Here is a 19472-nt window from a genome sequence, read left to right on the forward strand (position 1 = left end):
TTTTTTTTATAAAAAAAAGGTCAATTTTAATGTTTTATTTAGATTACAAAAATAAATAGTAATAAAAATAATCCTATTTATGATGTTTTACAAAATAAGACCTACGAAAGACTGATTTCAGACATTTTAATACCAATTAAGGCCGTAGTTTTATTTTGAAGAATTCAATGCCTTTTAAGACTTTTTAAGGACCTGCGGGAACCCTGATGATTTAAAGCAAAGTTTAAACAAGGGGTGAAAAAGTCCTTTAAGTACTTCTCACCATACCAAAGGAAGAGGGCCTATCAAAAATGTAATAAAAACCTCCTCCACACATGTCGTTGCTTCTTTCTCTGAGCATCTAGTAACAAACAGCAAGTAAGACCAGAATAAAAATAAATAAAAAGTTAACCATCACACCCCAAGCATCTGCTTTGGGAAACATCTAAGGATCTCTGGCTGTTTCCAACATTAGCAAAGGCCTTCTGAGGAATTCCTGCAATTCTAGCAGAGTCAGGCCTGCTCCATCCTGCAGTCACATGACGGTGGGGGCTCTCATGCTGAAAATACAATGCATTCACAGACTGAGCAGTATCAGCTGCACCACGCCTCTTTGGAGGAAAAGCAACAAATAAAACACGTGACAACCAAACTCCAGTTAGTCCTAACAGAGAAAGTTAAAACGCACTTTGAAGTCTGTCACTAGCCTGCATGTTTGCATATAGAGCTGAGAAACGCTGCTTCATTCTCAGCCTTTTCATGGATTCTCTGCCACAGCTAAACAAGGAACAATGGAGGTACCGACTAGTGTTTAAAGGAGTGGCCCCTGCAGAGGAACCTAACAGACACTGAACCTGTGTTACGCTCACCTTCCTTTTTATGTCCGTGAACTGGGAAAACATAAGCGACCAGTAGAAGGCCAGCTCGGTTATATAGTAGTGATAAAGACCCGGAGTCATGACCTGAGGAGAAACAGAGCAGAGATTAGAGAAGTGATCGAAGAGCAGCCGAAACAAACTACAATCAGTTCACCTTTATTATTGAGGAAGAATCTAATAAAGGTTTAGGAAACATCTATAAAGTAAGAACTTATTTTACCTAGAGCAATGGCCCCCAGCCTTTTTTGCAACACGGAACAGTTTATCGTTAGACAACATTTTCATTCCGTCATTCACTACGATAACCAGTGACAATTTTCCCTTGTCGGTAAAAGAAATCAACTTAATTCTGTCAATTTTCCTGTTGGTTGCTGATATTTTCCTCTCTTTAAAGACACTGCAGTGTGTGTTTGTAATCACATGACTCCAACGATCCAGTCAGAATGTAAACAAAGAGACTGGCGGATGAGCAAAGCGAAGAAGTGTCTAACAGAGGTCCAAATGAAATCACATCAGTTAATCCTGTGGAGCCGAGCGAGAGCAGAGATGAAGCTAAGCGTGCAGAGAAGCAGTCGAGAGCGTGTTGTCAGAGTTGAGCGTGCAGCGGACAGGTTTTTAGTGAAGGTGTGCGAGTTTAAATGACGCACTCTGATATCACTGCACACTCAGTTCGGTGGCACCAAAATAACGCCATAAATGTTTAGCAAAAGAACACGAAATCCAAAGATTGACTAAAAACTGTGGGGACTACCCAAAGTAACGCATCCAATCTCCACTGCTGAGTTCAAAGATGTGCAAAAAGCTCCATTACCTTTGCGCAAAAACGTTTGCAAGAGAGGAAACATTTTTCTCCTGTTCAATGAGACATTATTGAATGTTGAAACCTGAATAGGAAAGTAATATGTAATGGGACTTATTCAATAAATCAATTATAAATAGATCAGTTTCATTTCCTGCACATGCTTTTATTCCTGATAGATGAGCTGGAGAATTTATTGTGCATTTATCGTTATCGAGGTAAAACTGCCCAATTTATTGTGATATTTTGATCATTTCGCCCAGCCCTAAAATAAAAACTGTAGCGTTTGAGGCATTGTTTCATCACCTCCCATGATTTATAACCTTTAGAGATTTATGACAAATCTGATTCCTCCCTCTTCACAATCCTACAAAATCACATCTAAACAGATTAAAATCAGGTTTACTCCAGCTGCAGCTCCTGCCATTAAAAACTAACCAACAGCTCTTTAGAAAAACAAACAAAATAAATAATTCATCTGGTCCCAAGTTGGCCATAACACATCCACAGATGTTCCAAGGAGACGCTGAAGCACCATTACTTTATTTTAAGCTTCTAGTTGTTTACATCGCCATAAAGCCCAAACCTAAAGGCCACTTTGAGCGATAAGCAGCAAACAACGTTCAGTCACAAACGGTGATTAGAATGATTTAGCACAAAGACAGAAAACACAGCTTTCTGGTGTTAAAGGAGGATCCGGCCATTTCTTTCCTACAAAACTGATTTGCAAACGAGCGGCTTGAATCTCAGCAAAGAGGAAACAGCAGCAGCATGTTTGCTCTTTATTGTCTGGCTGCATTTTATGACACGGTGGTATGTGTTGGAGAAGAAGCCGTGGAGTAAAGGTAAACAGATACCAGGCTGCTGTTTGGTTGTTGAGCTGCATGATATGGGAGAAGAAAAAGTAAATAGTGGCTACTTTTCTGGCTGCAGACAGTTAAGTTTGCCAAAACACTAACAATGTCCTGCAAAATGGAAATCTAAATGAGTCATTTTTGCTTAAATTAAGTGCATTTTTCTTGAATTGAGGAGGTAATTGAGATAATTTGCCAATGGAACAAGACGATTTACATTTAAAATAAGAAAAAAACAATTGCTTTGTCTTATTTCGAGTGCATATTATCTAGTTATCTTGTTTTAGGAGTAAAAATACTAGTTCCATTGGCAAATCATCTTATTTATCTGCTAAAATTAAGGGTAAATACATTTAATTTAAGAATTTTTCAACTTAATTCTAGATGGTTTTTAAAGAGTGACTCCTGGAGGTCTAAGATATGTAATTGATCACGTTTTTCTCCTTTATTTATTTAGCGCAAACTACATTAATTTATAAACACTGTCCTTTTTATACTAATCTACCCACTATGGCTACGAGACATCCACCAGAACTCTGCTGCATATCAGTGGTAATGTGGCCTGTTATCTCCTCCTGTGTTGTGTAGACACCAGAAGAGGCTGACCCATCTTTATATCGGTAAACAGCAACTAAGCCACTGAGCCTCTGGTCACTGTTGTTTTGGCCCTTAAATATATTCAATATGCACCAGAGACATGACCAAAGAAAGGAGAGCCTCATCGTACCTGATAGGGGTAACCGTACCAACAATGTCGTGTGTCCCACATCCAAGGCGTCTGAAAGCAGAAAACAAAACAGGCCCATTAGCAGAGAAAAGTCTGTAAAGCTGCCATCTGGATTCATAATGACATCCAAAGCAGTCATATTCTCTGCTGGTGAGCTACCTGCCACAGAAACTGGATCCCGTAAATAAATATCCCCAAATAAAATGAAAATCTCCACCTAGAAGACAATAAAACAGAATTAAAACACATTTGACAAAATATCGCACTAAACATTCACATAATAATTAAATCCAACCATTTAACCAGGATTTTTTTTTCTAACTTTGGTCAAGCCTGAGACCACAGGAGCTTTAAACCTACATGCTCTCGCAGAACTTTGTGTGTGTGCTGGGTTTGTCTTGATTCCTGCGGTGCCTGAACCAACGCTGGACTTTTCGCACCTCCCAGTCCAGCTGCTTCGACAGGCCATCCAGATGGCGAGAGTCTGGATTCTGTCACCAGAGGGTGAAGAAAAAAAAAACAACTAAATTAGTCTGAAATGAGGAGCTGGACCCAAACAAAGAAAGGACAATGCAGAGACATTGCTTTGGATCATAAACTCCTAAATCTAGGACCTAATCTCCTTTACTAGTCTTTTAAAGGGGAACATTGTGTAACAGTGGAAATATTTTCAATCACATGCACACAATTAGGGAAATAATAATGAATATACTTTATAGCTCTATTATATGCAGCAATATATACATTCAAGGCAAAATCTGAGAAGATTTTTAAGATTTGGGCAGAAACCGGCATAAGAATATGAAAACCTGAACAAAAATTTAGGAGGGAAATGTTTGTGAAGCACAAATGGGAGCAATGCTGCTTATGCAGCCCAACAGATCATATGCTAAGATTCAAAAATTCAGACAAAAAAAACGATTAAAAGTGTAAATCCCCTGAAAAAGATGCTCTATCTATATCTTCTGTAATGATTTAATCTAATGTCATCCATCAGCAGCTAAGTATACATTAAACTGTTTTTAATATCATATTATGCTTTATTTTAAACAAGTTAGCACATTTCTACAGGCTTTACATAAAAATGTTTATTATATTCATTTGGAAAGAAATCATTCTCAGATGAGATTTCACCTCCAGTTTATTACAGAGATTCTTTCAGATTGAGCTGTTGAGGCTTCCTTCACTTTTCAGCAAATAACTGTAGCTAGACACCCCCCCAAACTAAATGTTTACACCTGCGCTTCATAGGCATAAAAATGGCTGCAAACAGAAGTTCATTGGTACCAGAATGCATCTTTAATGTGGAGCTTCCAGTCCAACCTGCAAAAATGCTGGTGACTGACAGAAAGCAAGCAGCCCATCCCTACCAGGCTGCAGTAAACTGGTCTGTTTTATATTCTAATGTGCTAAAGAATATCTGGGTTTTATGTTTTATAACCTGTTGGTTTGTTTAAAACACCAGTAGGAGGTGTTTTGGTTATTTTAGGTAAGAAGAATCTGACAAAAGAAAATAAAAATAAGGTGTTAATAGCGCTAGCATCTCTATGTGATTTTCTGTTTAATTTAGCATCAAGCTAACAGTTGTCTGCGTCTTATCAGCTGTAACCGTGGGTTTCCACCTAAGTCGCTACATTCAGGTGCTGTCGCTCGCTTTACGCATCATGAGCAATTAGTAGGGGTGTAAATAATAATCGTTTTGTATCGATGCATCGATCCAACAGCCGACGAGCCGATGAATCAACATGTCCATAAGAGTATCGATTCATGTTTTTTTTCCCTTCGGTCTATTTTTATCCATTTGCTCCTGGGCGTTACTTTTTCCTCCCGTGCTGCGGTGGCGCTAAACCTATTTTGCCCTCCTACCTCGCTTCCTGGTTATACTCTTACAGCAGTGTGTTGCAGTAAGCTTGATGCAGACATTTTTAAATTATGCTCAATATTGAAGCGTGGTCTGAGCTACACACTGTGGGTCTAGATATGGCCGAGGCGGTGAATAAGTGGGGGCGAGTTTAGTTTAGTTTAGACAACGGAGGGACATGAGGGCCAAAAAGGGCGGAGATCCAGGTGGAAAAAGGGTCCCAGCGTTCTCGCGCACCTCGCTCTTCTAGCGGGTCAAACTTCACGAGTTGTTTTCCGCAATTTCGGTCATAAAAACAAACCAAGCCGGCCTCCTGTCTGCGGTCAGCTACAATTTGGGAGAGGTGCAGCGGAGCATCTGTGGAGGGGGCGGGACTTCTGGAGCCGAGGTATTGAATTGCACTCATTGCACTGATTATGTGCAGTATTTTTTGATGCAACTTTTCTACTTCTGTTATTTGCTGTTGTTTCAAAAAAAAATAAATAAAAAATGCATAACGATATTACAGCTTTCATTGATTTATTTCAAACTTGAAACTTTGTTTAGCCTGTAAGGCGTAAAAAAAAAAAAAAAAAATAGGTGGTGTATTCTTGAGTATCGAAAATAATTGAATCGTTGGGTCAGGAAATAGATACTGAATCAAATCGCCATGATGGATGTGATTTACACCCCTAGCAATTAGCATGGTGGGCAACAAGCTCCACTACCGTCGCTTCACTTTGACATGGAAATTGAAGAGTCACCGTCTGCTGCTTGCAGGATTCACCTGAACATGACAGACCTGCTTTTATCAGACACTGTGCTATATTAATTATGGAAAGCTGAACAAATCAGGGGACGACAATGTTCCTTGGTTCACCGGATTCTCCAGAGGAGAGGAGCTCCTGGAGCTGCATCTAAATGGTTGCTTTCAGCTGTAATTCTATCCATCAAAGCCCCGGTTTGAAGACCTGCTGTCCCACGCTGGGGGATGAACCAGCCTGTGGGACACCGACTACAGGTGCTGCTTTTCTGCTGCACTCCTTCAACCTAAACCAAATGCACCGTCGCATTGCTTTGTACTGATGCCTCTATCTAAGGATGACATGTAAATCCATCGCTCTGATTGCTGGAGTCACATGCGGGGCTGAACGCACCATGAGGGGGAGTTGAAGCACATTTTCACTACATATTAATACCAAAGTTAAGTTCTGATGCGATTTATTCCAATAATTACAACGTCAAATAAGATGTGATATATTAGTAAGGTGTTTTTTTTTTTACGGCTGCTCAGTGGGGCAGTGGGTAGAACTGCTGCCTTGCAGCAAGAAGATCTGGGTTTGATTCCGGGCCTGGCTCTTTCTGCATTGAGTTTGCATGTTCTCCCTGAGCATGCATGGGTTCTTTCCGGGTACACCGGCTTCCTCCCACAGTCCAAAAACATGACTGATAGGTAATTAGCTTCTCTAAATAGGGTGTGTGCATGAAAGGTTGTTTGTCTCTGTGTTGCCCCGTGATGGACAGGCAACCTCTCCAGGGTGTATCCCACCTCTCACCCGTAGACATCTGGAGATAGGCACCAGCACCCCTCATGACCCCGCTTGGGATAAGCATGACAGAAAATGGATGGATGGATTATATTTTGTATGTAAAGGGATGGATGGCCTTGGGGGGTTTTTGCGCTTGGATTGCTTCTTAAAGTAACAGAGATTAAAGTGGACATACTCATGTTTAAATAAAGGTCCCCTTCAAGGTAAACAACAAAACAGTGGTACAACAGCTAATCTAACTGTTGCTTTAGGAATTAAATGTTATCTTTGTTGTCCATTTTTCATCATTAAAAGTTTCTTTAAACAATTAGAACACCTCGCTGCAGAAAATCATTTAAGAAACCAGACAAGAAACCCCCTCACATCAATCAATCCAATAATACAAGCATGAGCTAACTAGAATAAAAGGAAAGTGAATCTCTGTCTCTATTCTTTAACATAGTTTGACTGAACACTGAAGAGCTACAAGTCCCCAGCATCTATCTGACAAGTCATTGCACTGCAGCAGCCTTTTCTTTTGAAATCAGAAACCAACCTTGGTGATGGAGGTGAACACCTTCTCCAGCACCGCGTTGGGCTGGGCTCTCCTTCCAGCACCTGCCTGAATGTGGAGAGCTCGGGCGCAGGCACTGGCTATAAATCTGGGACAGAGAGCAGAGATGGAAAGTCAGTCACTGCTCCTACAACATGCAAATATTTCAATACCTGCGTCATGACTCAACCTTCACATTTAGAGGAAAAAAAGAAGTTGTGCTTTGAATAAAAAGATGAAAAGTGAATAACAATAAATAGTTGATTTGAAGACAGAAGCTGCCAACAAACATTTAGAAGGTATGAAAATGTGCTGCTGGACATTCAAAGCTCTGGTCTTAGTGGGAACATCCTGCAGCTAGGGCCCAGGTAACAATTGCATCTTAAATTGCAATTTAATCGCAAAAACAATAAATAAATATATTTTCAAATCAAAGGCGCTGAGTTTAAGTCACAATTCATTTGACAAGAGCAAGACAGTAAATGTCTGCCTTCAGCCCTTTGGTAACGGTAATACGTTTAAAGGGAAGAAAGAGCTGTAGCTAGCGCTCAGATCTATTAACCTGACTCTGCCAGATGGATTTGCTCCGCATATCCATCTGGAAACCTTCCGTTGAAGTAATTTTGGGAAGGGGCGGAAATAATGGTTAGCTGATTGGCCTATGTTGGTGATAGACGGGCCAAATAAACCAATCAGATCAATGAATCATATGACGTACTAACAGAGCGACGACGAAAACACAACCACAAGCCAGGCTACTCTTGCTGAAACCAGTCGGGAGAAGAGCAAAAACATCTTTTCCTCTGAGAAAAGCCTCCAGAGCAGTGTTTTGCTCTTCTTTCAGTGAAGAAATACTCTGTAATTCCCATAAAACTTGCTCGATAGCCACGCTAACGCTAGTTTCATCGGCTGAAGCTGCCATGTTCTTTAGACTAAACGGTCACGCTTCTTGTTGCGTCACACCTCAACCCGCCTCAAAGCCAACGCTGATTGGACGTTCGTTTGGTGAACGGCTCCAAATTTTCTTAAACGGAGAGTCTCCAGACTGATTAGCGAGTGAAACCTTGAAAGCTCGCGAGATCAGGATGGTCTCACGAGGCTACAGATCTATAAATTATAGAAGTAAGAACCTGTTCATGCAAATCTTACAGTAAATTCTTGCAGCACAGGACAAGCAGGCTTTCAAATGTCATAATAAAACTCAAACCCAGGAGTAAAACATCGAAGAGCTTGTGGTTAGTGCTAAGGAAAATTGCAATAAAAATCGCAATCGCAATATTGGTTGAAAATAATCTTAATTTTGATTTTTGGCAAAATTGCTTAGCCCTACTTGCAACATTACAAAATAAGATATAAAGCTACAAAGACAGGATTTATTAAAAAAAAAAAAAAAAAAAAAAAAAAAAAAACTGCTGCTAGCTCTCTGCCAAAATAGAGTATTCAAAAGAGAGTCTGTATTTTAATATTCTGTATCCTGGTCCATTTATAAAACTACACACCAAAAAAGAAAGTCTGTTTAAACAAAAATAATAAAATGCTGTGTTTTTCAGCTCTAGAAGCATCCTTCCTGTTTAGACTGTTGCCTTGTGGATTCCTTCTAATGTAAGATTTATTGAAGATGTAGGAAAATTGGCAGTCGTCCCTCCAGAAAACCTGCGAAGCTGTTCATCGGTGAAGCTTCACTAAAAAGTTTGCTTAAAGGCTTCAGTGGCAGAAGTCTTATTTACGGAGAACATTTTATAACAATGATTATTTGTTCTAACTGCGTTTATAAATGCTTTCATTTAGAGTTATTCAAATAATACAAATCCCATTTGGTATATGGATGATATAATAACTTTACTAAACATCATTGTAGGCTGTGTGAACTGATTTCTTTAGCAGGTAACATTGTTTCAGGGATTCAAATGAATAAACTCCTCTGGGAAATTTCCTCAAAGAGAGAGCGTTGAACCAGACGCTCACCTTTAAAGTAAAATGTCAGTTTCCCCTATTTGTGTAAACAAACAGCTCTTTGAACAGAGCAGAGAAAGAAAAATGTATAAAATAAAACGCATTTAAACAATTTAAATTCACAAGATTCTATTTATCTGGTTTAAAATAAAACCCATAAATCATTTGATGATTAATTCATCAATAAAATGTAACGTCATCCATCTTTTAAAAAAAGCCCCAGTTTAAAGCAGAGCCGGATTTAACAATCAAATTATTGTCAGGCCCTTCTACTGCCTGAGCTTGCATCAAACTTAGACAAATGCTTGAAGGCGTGCTCAATCAACGATTTGCCTAATCTTGTCTCTAAAAAATGCAAAATAATTCTGCATGGTTTACTGAAAACCTTACAGAGCACGGAGGTTTTTCCTTCCCTTTTGCAGGACTCTGGAATCACATCAATTTAAGACATGTTTGACTGTAAAACTGGATCATCCCCCCCCCCGCTGATAATATGTTTAACCGTTTAGAGACAAAGGAAAGAGTTTGTTTCATGTCTCCATTTTAACATCTGATACATTCTAATCACGCTCCTCTTTTTAAACTCCTTCTGTCTTTACGTGACTCCAGTTAATTTAATGTGACTCGTAAACCCAAATCCTGCTGGATTTAACTTCAGTTTCGCATTTGAACACGTTTTTTTGTGTATTTTTGGAGAACTTAAAGATATCTTGGATGTTTAGCTATCATTAATCAATTATTTTGTTGTCTTAATAAAAACCATCTAGTATTTGAAGTGTTAGTAAACATTTTGTGTGATGTTTGTGACGCTCCTTGAGCTGCAAACCTGGACTCCCTCACAGAACAGCCAGAAGAATGATTACTGAGGAGGGAAGTCAAATCTTTGTTGGTCAAATTTAAATGCTGGGAAAAAACAAAGAAGAAATAAACGCATTGATATACCAAAATTTTCTTCTGCCAAATCAAGGCAAAAATGAAGCGACAGTTTTTGGACCAAAAGTTAGTACACAGTTTCAGTTAATCCAGCTAGAAACAACCAATCAGGCCCAAACTCTGGATGTAGTGATGGACTCAGTCCTGAACCCTCAGAGGCTCATAGAGATGGGAATAAAGTTGGTCACCTAAAGAACATCTCCAGGATTAAAATACTGAGCAGGACCATGTAAAGCTCATTCATGCGCTCATCTTTAGTACAATTGTTTATCTTAACAGGTCTCCCTTAAAAGTGGATCAGACAGCTGCAGCTGATCCAGCATGCTGCTGCATGCATCCTCACTACAACTAACAAAGTGGAGCACATCACTTTAGTGCTAAAATCGTTACAGTGGCTCCACCTTATCTCAGAGAATATACCTTTAAAATACTACTATTAGTCTAAAAAGCACAGAATGGCTTAACTATAAAATACATTACAGACTTGCTGTCAGTGGATTAACCGCCCAGGTTCCTAAAGTCTTCTGACTCTTGTTAGGTTTATACTTTATACATAATGTGCATTGTTATTCTGTTAGCCAGATTAGACAAAATAGAAGGCCTTCCTTCACATTGTGGATTTCACTGTGTGTACAGAGGTCATCTAATCAGGACAGCCTTTAGAAATACACAGGATATGGGCATATCTTGGAGCCGGTCTGATAAAGGGGAGCTATCTGTAATTCTTGGGCATAGAGGCAAGGTGCACACAGGTCAGGGCATGGATGGCGTGTCAGTTTAAACATTATTAGTACAGTTTCCAATTTACCTTTCCTTCCATATTATCAATCATTTAATCTTTTTAACATTTTCGATATTTTCTTTATATCTATGCTCCCGCCCTGTGCTTTTTTTCTTCTTATCTAAAGCACTTTGTTAATTTCTTTCTTTTTTTAAGTGAGGAAAGTTTATTTCTTTTGCACATTTCAGTGGAAAAAAAATTCAGATACGGATGTTTTAAGGCAGCCGATCTGTTGACAGTCTAAGCGATCCGTGATATGACTATTCTTAAAGCCAATATATTCTTTTTGCATCCCTCTTTTGAATGGTACAATTTACAGATCTCAATGTGATATCAATATTAGTCCGATATTTGCCAAAAATCTAATAATTGGATTAAATCAGCCAACATCTAAACATACAAGATCAGCAAACTGATAGAAACACTTTGCTTCTGTTTGAAGTTTAAGTAACCAACTGGTTAATGATAAATGGGTCGGTTGTTTTCATACCTACTGCTGTTGACTTCTGTATTTTTCTATGATTCATTACAAAATGAGTAATGAAAATATGTATGATTCAAGCTGATATGGTATCAGGTCACAATTGGTCAATATGTGCATGTATAAGCGGAAAAAAAGAGCTGATATTAGCCAGTCGGTGTATCACTATACATCTAAAACATACACAAGTGTTGCTTTATCCCTCCATTTGTTTGACATCAAACTACTCACACGTCTAGTCCTTCTTGTTTTTTCTGTCTCTTCCTTTTGAAAAACTTGATTTGCTTCTTTAAATGTTCTTTTTTTATCCTGAGGTAACTTCAAAGCAAAGAAATGAGAAACATGCAGCGGTTTATGTAACCACTTTCAATCTCAACTTCAGCTTCTATCTACTATCCTAAAGTTCAAAGGTTACAATCACCTGTCTTCTATTTTAAAGACACTTAATAGATGGTAATATCACTCACTACTAAACTAGTTAGTTATTTAGGTTGTGGTTGAGCTGCAATCTTGGGTCTGTGCATAAAAAAACTTCCTGGTACAAGAAGCCCTACGATGCACAGATAACTGCAGGTTCAAACAAAACAAAGCCCACGCTGCAGAGAGGTTAGACCGGACAGATGGGTTTCATGTGTCATAATGTGTTAAACATTACTCAGAGTAATCCACATTTTACTGTTTAGGCAAAGAATAATTAAAAAAAAGTTTAACAAGCACTATCAACCCTGCGGCTATCATGTTTGTCATTCTGACCCACCTATAAGCACGGAAAGGAGAAGGTGGTGCATGGGCTGACTTGCACAAGATTAGTTCACCCTTAACTGACACTACAGCTTAGCTTTCCAGCAATTTCTCTATTAAAACTGTTACCCAATCAGAAAGGATGAGCTAAACAATGACCTGATGAGGTACAAATACAGGCAACAACCTAAACACTTGTCTGAACAGGTTCCTCGAATATCTGGAAGGAACAAAGATGGCTTACCATAAATCTAATAAAAGTTGAAGCAAACAGTCCTAATAAGTAGATAGTAGCACCGGGAGGGCGGGAAAGTAAAAAAAAACATCATTTATATTGAATGTCAAAACATCCCTGCTCCTTCTCAGAAACTGACCTCCACCAACATACACAGAGGCTGTGACCAACTGACAGGCTTGGTGTGGTCTGTTTACACGGACACCCGTGGCCCCGACGGCTGCGACGAACACCGAGCTACAGACTACCCGGACCCTGGAAAACTTTCCAGTCCTGCGGCTGGAGGCTTTATTCATAGCCACTAACTGGATTAAACTGTGGCCTTCATCTGACTTGAAAGCATGTGCCTCTGAACGAGAATTGAAATGTTCGCCACTACAGACACACGCACAGATAAGATGTTTAAATGCATAACAATGACATTTTGTTTGAAGTATATACAGTCACTTCCTCGATAAGGTGAATTATCTGCTAAGGTATGAGGGAACATGCCAGGCTATAGGAGTGAAGTCCAGCGACCTATAATCTAATGCACATCAGAGTCTGGTAAAGCTATGACATGGCTTATTAAAGCATGCACACACAAAGCAGCCTGGCTGCTCGCATCTACAAAGTCAGAGCCAGGAGCAAAGCAGTGATTAAGATCAAACAAGAATGAACTGGCTGAAAGGAACGGGGGCTGGGTGGGTTGCAGGCAGATATCTTCTTCAGAAGGAGAGAAATCCCTGCATATAACACGGGAATTTCCATAAAAAACTAAAAAAACTGTGAGTATCAGGAAGAAAAATCAACATAAGCTGGTGGCATTCTCGTGGAAAAATCCAACGAAGCGTGGCGTAGGGCCATTTTCACACAGATTTCCCTGTGATGACTGATATTGGTTTCCTGTTTTGTTTTGGCATTTGCTTGCTCACAAACGCATTTTATTGTAGCAATAATGCAGCTGAACGCATGGCAGATTCAAAGGCCCCCGCCTTGTAGAACCGGTTCCATACTATGACTGACGGCTCGGTGGCGTGACTCTCACCCCTGTTGGCTGATAGGTGCAACAAACTCGACCCTCCCAACCTGTACTTTAGAAAGAAAAAGACTTGGCTCCAGCAAGATGTACGGTATGTTATGTGTCTTATGTTACATTCTTGGCTCACTGACAATAGTAAATCACATCATCTTTGAGGCATGTGCTCTGCCATTACAGAACAGCAGAACAAAAGCTCTATGAAAGAAAGTAAAACAACAACAACAATTGAGCTCTGGGAATTATACTAAAGCTGCAAAAGAGAAACCAAATCTTTTTAATTGAGCTTACGGCTCCAGAGCTGATTAAAAAGTTACTACCTTTTCCGGTAGGTTAATGTAATTGTGTTTTCCTTAATGTAGTTACGCTTTTAGATTTGTAGTTGCAGTTTGCACTTCAGGGCCACCGTAGAAATCTGAATTTTTCACTTTAAAGAATAGAATTCAACTTTATTGTCATTACATGGTTGCAAGTACAAAGCAATGAAATTCACTCTCTGCATTTAACCCATCCCCTTGGGGAGCAGAGGGCTGCTATTGTGCGGCGCCTGGGGAGCAGAATGGGGGTTAAGGGTCTTGCTCAGGGACCCAGAGGGCAGGCTGTGGGAGTGGGGCTTGAAGTCAGAACCTCTGGGATCCAAGATTCCATAACCACTAGGCCGCCACTCCCCTTAAAGACTGTGTAAAGTAGAAGTAAATGTGTGTTTTATCAATCACTCATCCGATTTAAAGTCTCAAAAGTAAACAAAATGTTGGTTTTCTTTGCCCTGAGACACTGGGGGTTGTCCACTGAAACTATGCCCTATTCTATTTAACGGTTTTCAAGAAAAAAATAGATTTTGTTTTTTATGTACATTTTTTATGTACATTTCAAGGATGGGTCCTTGGAAGGTCCATGCATGATTTCTTATGTTCAATTTGGAAACGGAGGAGAGTCGCTCAGCTCTCTGTCTGTAGCTGCTGCGTTTAAGTCTCTGTGTTTTTAAGGATGGAGGGGCTCGCTCACTATTTGCTTTAGACTATAAACTTACAGTAAATCTGCATTATATGTGGTGTCACTGAAAAGACGTAGCTAGATGTGTTGTTAGTCATTTTTTGAAAACAAAATACAAAATAACAAAACAAATATAATAGAAATAGGGCATTCATTCAATCAGGGACTCACCTGCAGCCATGGTAAGCGTTGCTGCGTGTAAAGCTCTTCACCCACTGTGTAATGGTCAATTTATGCTTCTGACGCATAGCCTCTGCAACGGTTAATTCTGTCTCTGTGCGCAACCACGCCCCCTACACAGAAGTTCTGCAACCGTCGTCGCTCACCTCAAAAAAATTTCTGACTACGCGTCAGACGGTCGCAAACCCGCGCAGACCTCAAGCAGAAGTGTGCAGACGAAAAGCAGCTGTGATTGGTCCTTGGTATGCCTTACTGGCTGTCCGTGTGGTCGTCCTTCTCGATTCGGTGCCATTTTTAAAAAACGGGGAATAACTACAATGGACAACTACGATGAAAGGTTAGTCGAGGAGGTTAGCTCCATTAACAGAACCTGTTCCTCTTCCATGTCTAGCAACTCTAGATCCATCTCTGTGATATCTTGCAGATGTGCCATTGTTTTTTTGGAAGATAAACACTCCCGCCGGCGCCGCCGAAGTTTTCGCGAGTTCTCGAATAGGCTCCCGCTTGCGCTTTGTAGGGAAATTGTTGCACGTCCCTAGAAATTCCAGACCGACGTTGCAGAAGCATACCAGCAAAACTGGTTCATGACCAGACCCAAGCGACATTTGATGTGTGCGGTTGCAGAAATCTAATCTGCCCTTAACAGGTAGACTGATACCCAATAGGCTGGCCAATATAAGCATGTTTTCTCTTGTATCAATGTTTTCACCATTTGATATAGTTTCTTTATAACCCTCTTTTATTATAAATTTTATTGCTCTGTCGTCTTTTCTTGGTTTTATTCTACATGGGTTGTTCTTATACATTTAGCTTTATTAACCCTTAATACGTTTTTTCTTCATTGTTTTGTTATTTTTCAAAGTATAGCATTGTGTTTCAGCTTTGGCTGTTTAAGCACTTTATAAATAACGATTATGATAATTTGAGTATTAAATCTGGCCACCATCCCTCAAGAGCACACAAAGAGTAAGCATTGCTGCACCCTCCATTTTCTATTCACTGTTAACGTTTTCATTGTTTTGTAAGTAAGTAGGTAGTAAGCTTTATTTATATAGCACTTTTCACATACCAAAGCCATGTTTTCAAACTGCAATACAGTTTGAAAACATCAGAAAATACACTATGTGAAAGGCAGAGACAATAAATATATAGACAAATCATCGCAGCACAAAAGGTAATTAATTAAAAGCCTGTACAAATAAACAGGTCTTAAGTTAGCTCTTGAAGGTGACAACAGCAGTCAGTAGAGCGCCTGGGGCAGAAGATTATTGCAAAGCCTGGAAACAACAGCCTGAAAGGAACGGTCACCTCTGGTATGAAAACGAGTGAGTGGAACCTTCAGCAGATTCTGATCCACAGACCTCAGAGCCCACGCAGAGGCGTAAGGATGGATCAGATCACTGATTCAAGAAGGACATAAGTCGAATTTTAAACGTGATCCTGTAAGGCACTGGCAGCCAATGTAGTTCTTCTAGAATCTGGAATATAGGATTCCTCCTATTTGTACGGGTCAGAATTCTCGCTGCACAGGTTTGCACTACTTGCAGTCGAGAGAGCTCCTTGTTCAATCATGGAAACAAATTATTACAAAAGTCTACATGTGAAGACGCAAAGCATCAAAAGCATGAATTATCAGGGTCATTCCTTGAGAGCATATTCCTGAGTTTACAGATTTTCCTAAGTTGAAAGAAGCTGTTTCTTATCAGCTGCTTACAGAGCTGCACTAATGACAAATCTTTCACAAAGATAAATAACAAGTTTGGAGCAAAGAATTTAGCTTCCAGATTTCAGATAAAGAAGCAGTAAAGCTGGATATGATCAGCAAACATTTGTTAATAAATGTTTATCTTTTTAGTCTAGACAGAGACCTGTGTAATATTTGTTATCATTGTGTCATTTTATATGAACGGAGGAAAAATAAGTGATTAATCCCGCCCCCTACGTGCTCACACACACCAGGGATTGGTCTAACTTTAAAAAATTGGAAATAATGGAAATAAAGAGAGTTTTAGGGGGACTGTAAATGTAAAACACAGGTTATAACTCCTTTAAAAATCTCAAATGTTACATCTGACGATCTGCACAATAAAGCAGGTGGAACCGCAAGAGTTTTTTCCAGACAGTTAAAGATTCACTTTGCGTGTCACCTTGCTGATAGCAATCAGATTCTTGTGCGTAGTTGATGCTGTGCACGCAGTTCAAAGGGTCACTCTGAGAACCAAAGAAGAACAATTACCCCTGTGTTCAAAACTGTTACTTTAACTTCCTATAATAGTTTAAAAAATATAGCAGAGCTTGTGTTTAAATGCAGCTGGGTGTGGGAACTGAGTCTGCTGCGTACGCTCTGGGTCAAGTAGGAACTCAAGCCGTGCTGTGATGCATTTCCCCTGATAAATAAATGAATGAATGAGTCGGTTGGCTCGCTGAGGTGTGGGACAATGACAGAGAGTGATCGCTCTCTGATAACATCCTCCTGCATCAAGCCACAATCTCCTAGCCAAGTGCATCTCACTAAACATTTTAACATCATTGCTCTATTCCATTACTTCTTGAAACACATAAATGCCCACCAAGTTTGGGGCTATCTGCTTTGGTATAGAGCAAAACCATTCATAGGGACCCATGTTTAACCCTTTAAACCCCGATCCAAGAATAAAACAAAACAGAAAATTACTTTTTTTTGGTTTGAAGTCCTTATTTGGATTTTTAACAAAATATGTAAAAAGAAAAAACAGAAATACATTTTTGATATCAATAATTTCTTACTATGCGATAAGTCAAAATTATTTTTTGTGTAGTCTTCTGCCCTCTGTTATCAGGTATATCTGCTTGTGTACAATAGGATTTTGAGCAAAGTTTTTACCATTAAATTATGCAAAAGGTGTCAGACGCAAAACATTTCAGAAACTGTATGTATCAAATATGATACATTGGGCATTACAGGGTTAACACAAATGCATTTAACAATCCGAACCATGTCAGTCTGCTCTACTAGTTGCATTAAGCCGGGCAAACACAGTGCAATATTTTCAATCATTGCACTCAGCTACAGCTCACACTATGCTACAAAACCGCAGGGTTTAAAAGTTCACAGCTCAGGCTGCATGTTCTCACACTGTACGGCCCGACGCTCTGATGCGATCTACTTGCTTACACTGCACTTCCAAAAACCACACATCGGACTGAGCGCAGAGAGATGACGCTGGTCGGCCTCGTTGACCTGGAAGAAGAAGAAGAACTCACATGTTTGCACATGCGCAGTGCTCCAAGTTCTGGTAAATTAGCGCCTAGCTCTGCTTCAACAGCAGGATTTGTCCACGGCTACCTTGACGATGGCCGACTGAATTTCAAACATGTTGGATTTTCTCCCGACCTTACAATTCCTGATCGGGAGGCGGTCGCGAGAGGCTGATCGCCCCTCGTTAACCCCTGTAAGGATCAGCTTTTAACTCCACAATTAATTTAGGTGTAAATCAAACTATGTAAGAAGCTACTGAATTAAAAGCCACAAAACATTTAAGGGCCAACGTTGGTCCCTTGATTTGAATCACTAAATGTGAGGTTTTTAAGATGGCTTTTAATAGCCTCCTATTTAAGTAAGAGGAATATCACTTTACCCATCACAATAAATGAGTCACTTTTCACTAGTTGGGATTTTTCTATCTGAAACCTAAGGACCCATTTACTACATGTCAACAAAGATGTCTGCGCAGGCAGCATGGCAGCAAAAGTATGTCAGCTAGCTTGTCAAACTATGCAGAAACATCCATGAATAATTTAAAACAACATCCTTAACAAAACAGTTACCTGCCTTCACATCTGTACAGATCCTGGATGGGAAGATGATGTTAACAGGTGGGGTACACACTCAACCACGGAAATGAGCTTAGCTAAATAACACCCTTCTTGTTTAACAACCCTTTAAGGTTGTTTTATTTTGTATAAACTGTATACACACAGACGAGGGCATATCATTTAATATCTTTACCTGCCTTTGTTTAGAGCAGCCCCAAGGCTGGCTTAAGGTCAACACTGCCTCTTCTTTTCCTGCAGATCAGTAATAGTAAACCACCACTACTGCATATTAGATACAATGTAAATGAAAGAGAGGTTATCAAATTTAAATACATATTTACTTCCCCTGCAAATAAAACACACATACTGTCATTTGTTTATATGCTGCTACCGTTAGAACCAAACTGAACTGCATTCATTTGTGGCTCTCTGAAAACTGGGGTTTCTACAGAAACCAAAAGTCAACACATAACCTTTCCAGATACACGTTTGGCGGTGCAGAGGCTTTTTTGATAGTGAACTGGCTCCAATCAACCTGTCTGACAGCCTATAGCCACAGCTGTCTTCAGTGGCTCTGAAACAGACCGTTAGACCATTGGTATGAAGAACAGCTTAAGTCCTTCCCTAGAATATCAATTTGAACAACTGTAAACACAACGTGACATTTTAAAGCTGGTGTTGGTATCATTTAGCGTTAGACTTGGTCCTTCTTCCTCATATTTAAAAAAAAAGTAGTAAGGCCACACTACGAACTTCTGTTACCACGCTGAGTTTGAAGTTTTCTGCTGACATTAGAGATGCATCCGATACTGACTAATTAGCTGGATTGGAAATCTGGGATTTGATAAAAGAGCGCTAATCCAGTGCACTTCACATTTAACTGTTTTCTTTCTTTTTGCTGCCTTTTGTTAATAAATAATATATAGTACATTTATAACTGCATTAATTTGATACCTTTTCTTAACAATGTTTATATTGAGGCTAAATCCTTCACTTACATGGCAACATGTATGGTTCATTCATTCAACAGTTGAATAGGATCTGTATCGCATATCAGCCGATACGCACTGCCAAGGTATCGTTATGGCAGGGTTAATAAAGGAATCTAATTACTCTAATTTAGTGCCCTTTAATGCTCTTAGAAATAATGTTAATGCCATCAACAAGTACCCATGACTCTCATATATATATATATGTATATAT

General features: G+C 39.5%; 1 protein-coding gene across 1 annotated transcript in view; it reads right to left on the bottom strand.

The window, feature by feature from the left end:
- cers5 (ceramide synthase 5) overlaps positions 1–19472 on the bottom strand; it is a 32343-nt gene that overhangs the window by 9428 nt on the left and 3443 nt on the right. The window contains exons 2-6 of the mRNA XM_015399914.1: positions 7163–7268; positions 3598–3728; positions 3397–3454; positions 3238–3288; positions 849–941 (exon numbers count right to left, since the gene is read on the bottom strand). Coding sequence (XP_015255400.1) covers positions 849–941; positions 3238–3288; positions 3397–3454; positions 3598–3728; positions 7163–7268 — 439 coding nt within the window. The remainder of the gene's footprint in view (positions 1–848; positions 942–3237; positions 3289–3396; positions 3455–3597; positions 3729–7162; positions 7269–19472) is intronic.

Source organism: Cyprinodon variegatus, unplaced genomic scaffold (assembly GCF_000732505.1).
Source record: "Cyprinodon variegatus isolate N-32 unplaced genomic scaffold, C_variegatus-1.0 Scaffold1056, whole genome shotgun sequence".
Classification (NCBI taxonomy): domain Eukaryota; kingdom Metazoa; phylum Chordata; class Actinopteri; order Cyprinodontiformes; family Cyprinodontidae; genus Cyprinodon; species Cyprinodon variegatus.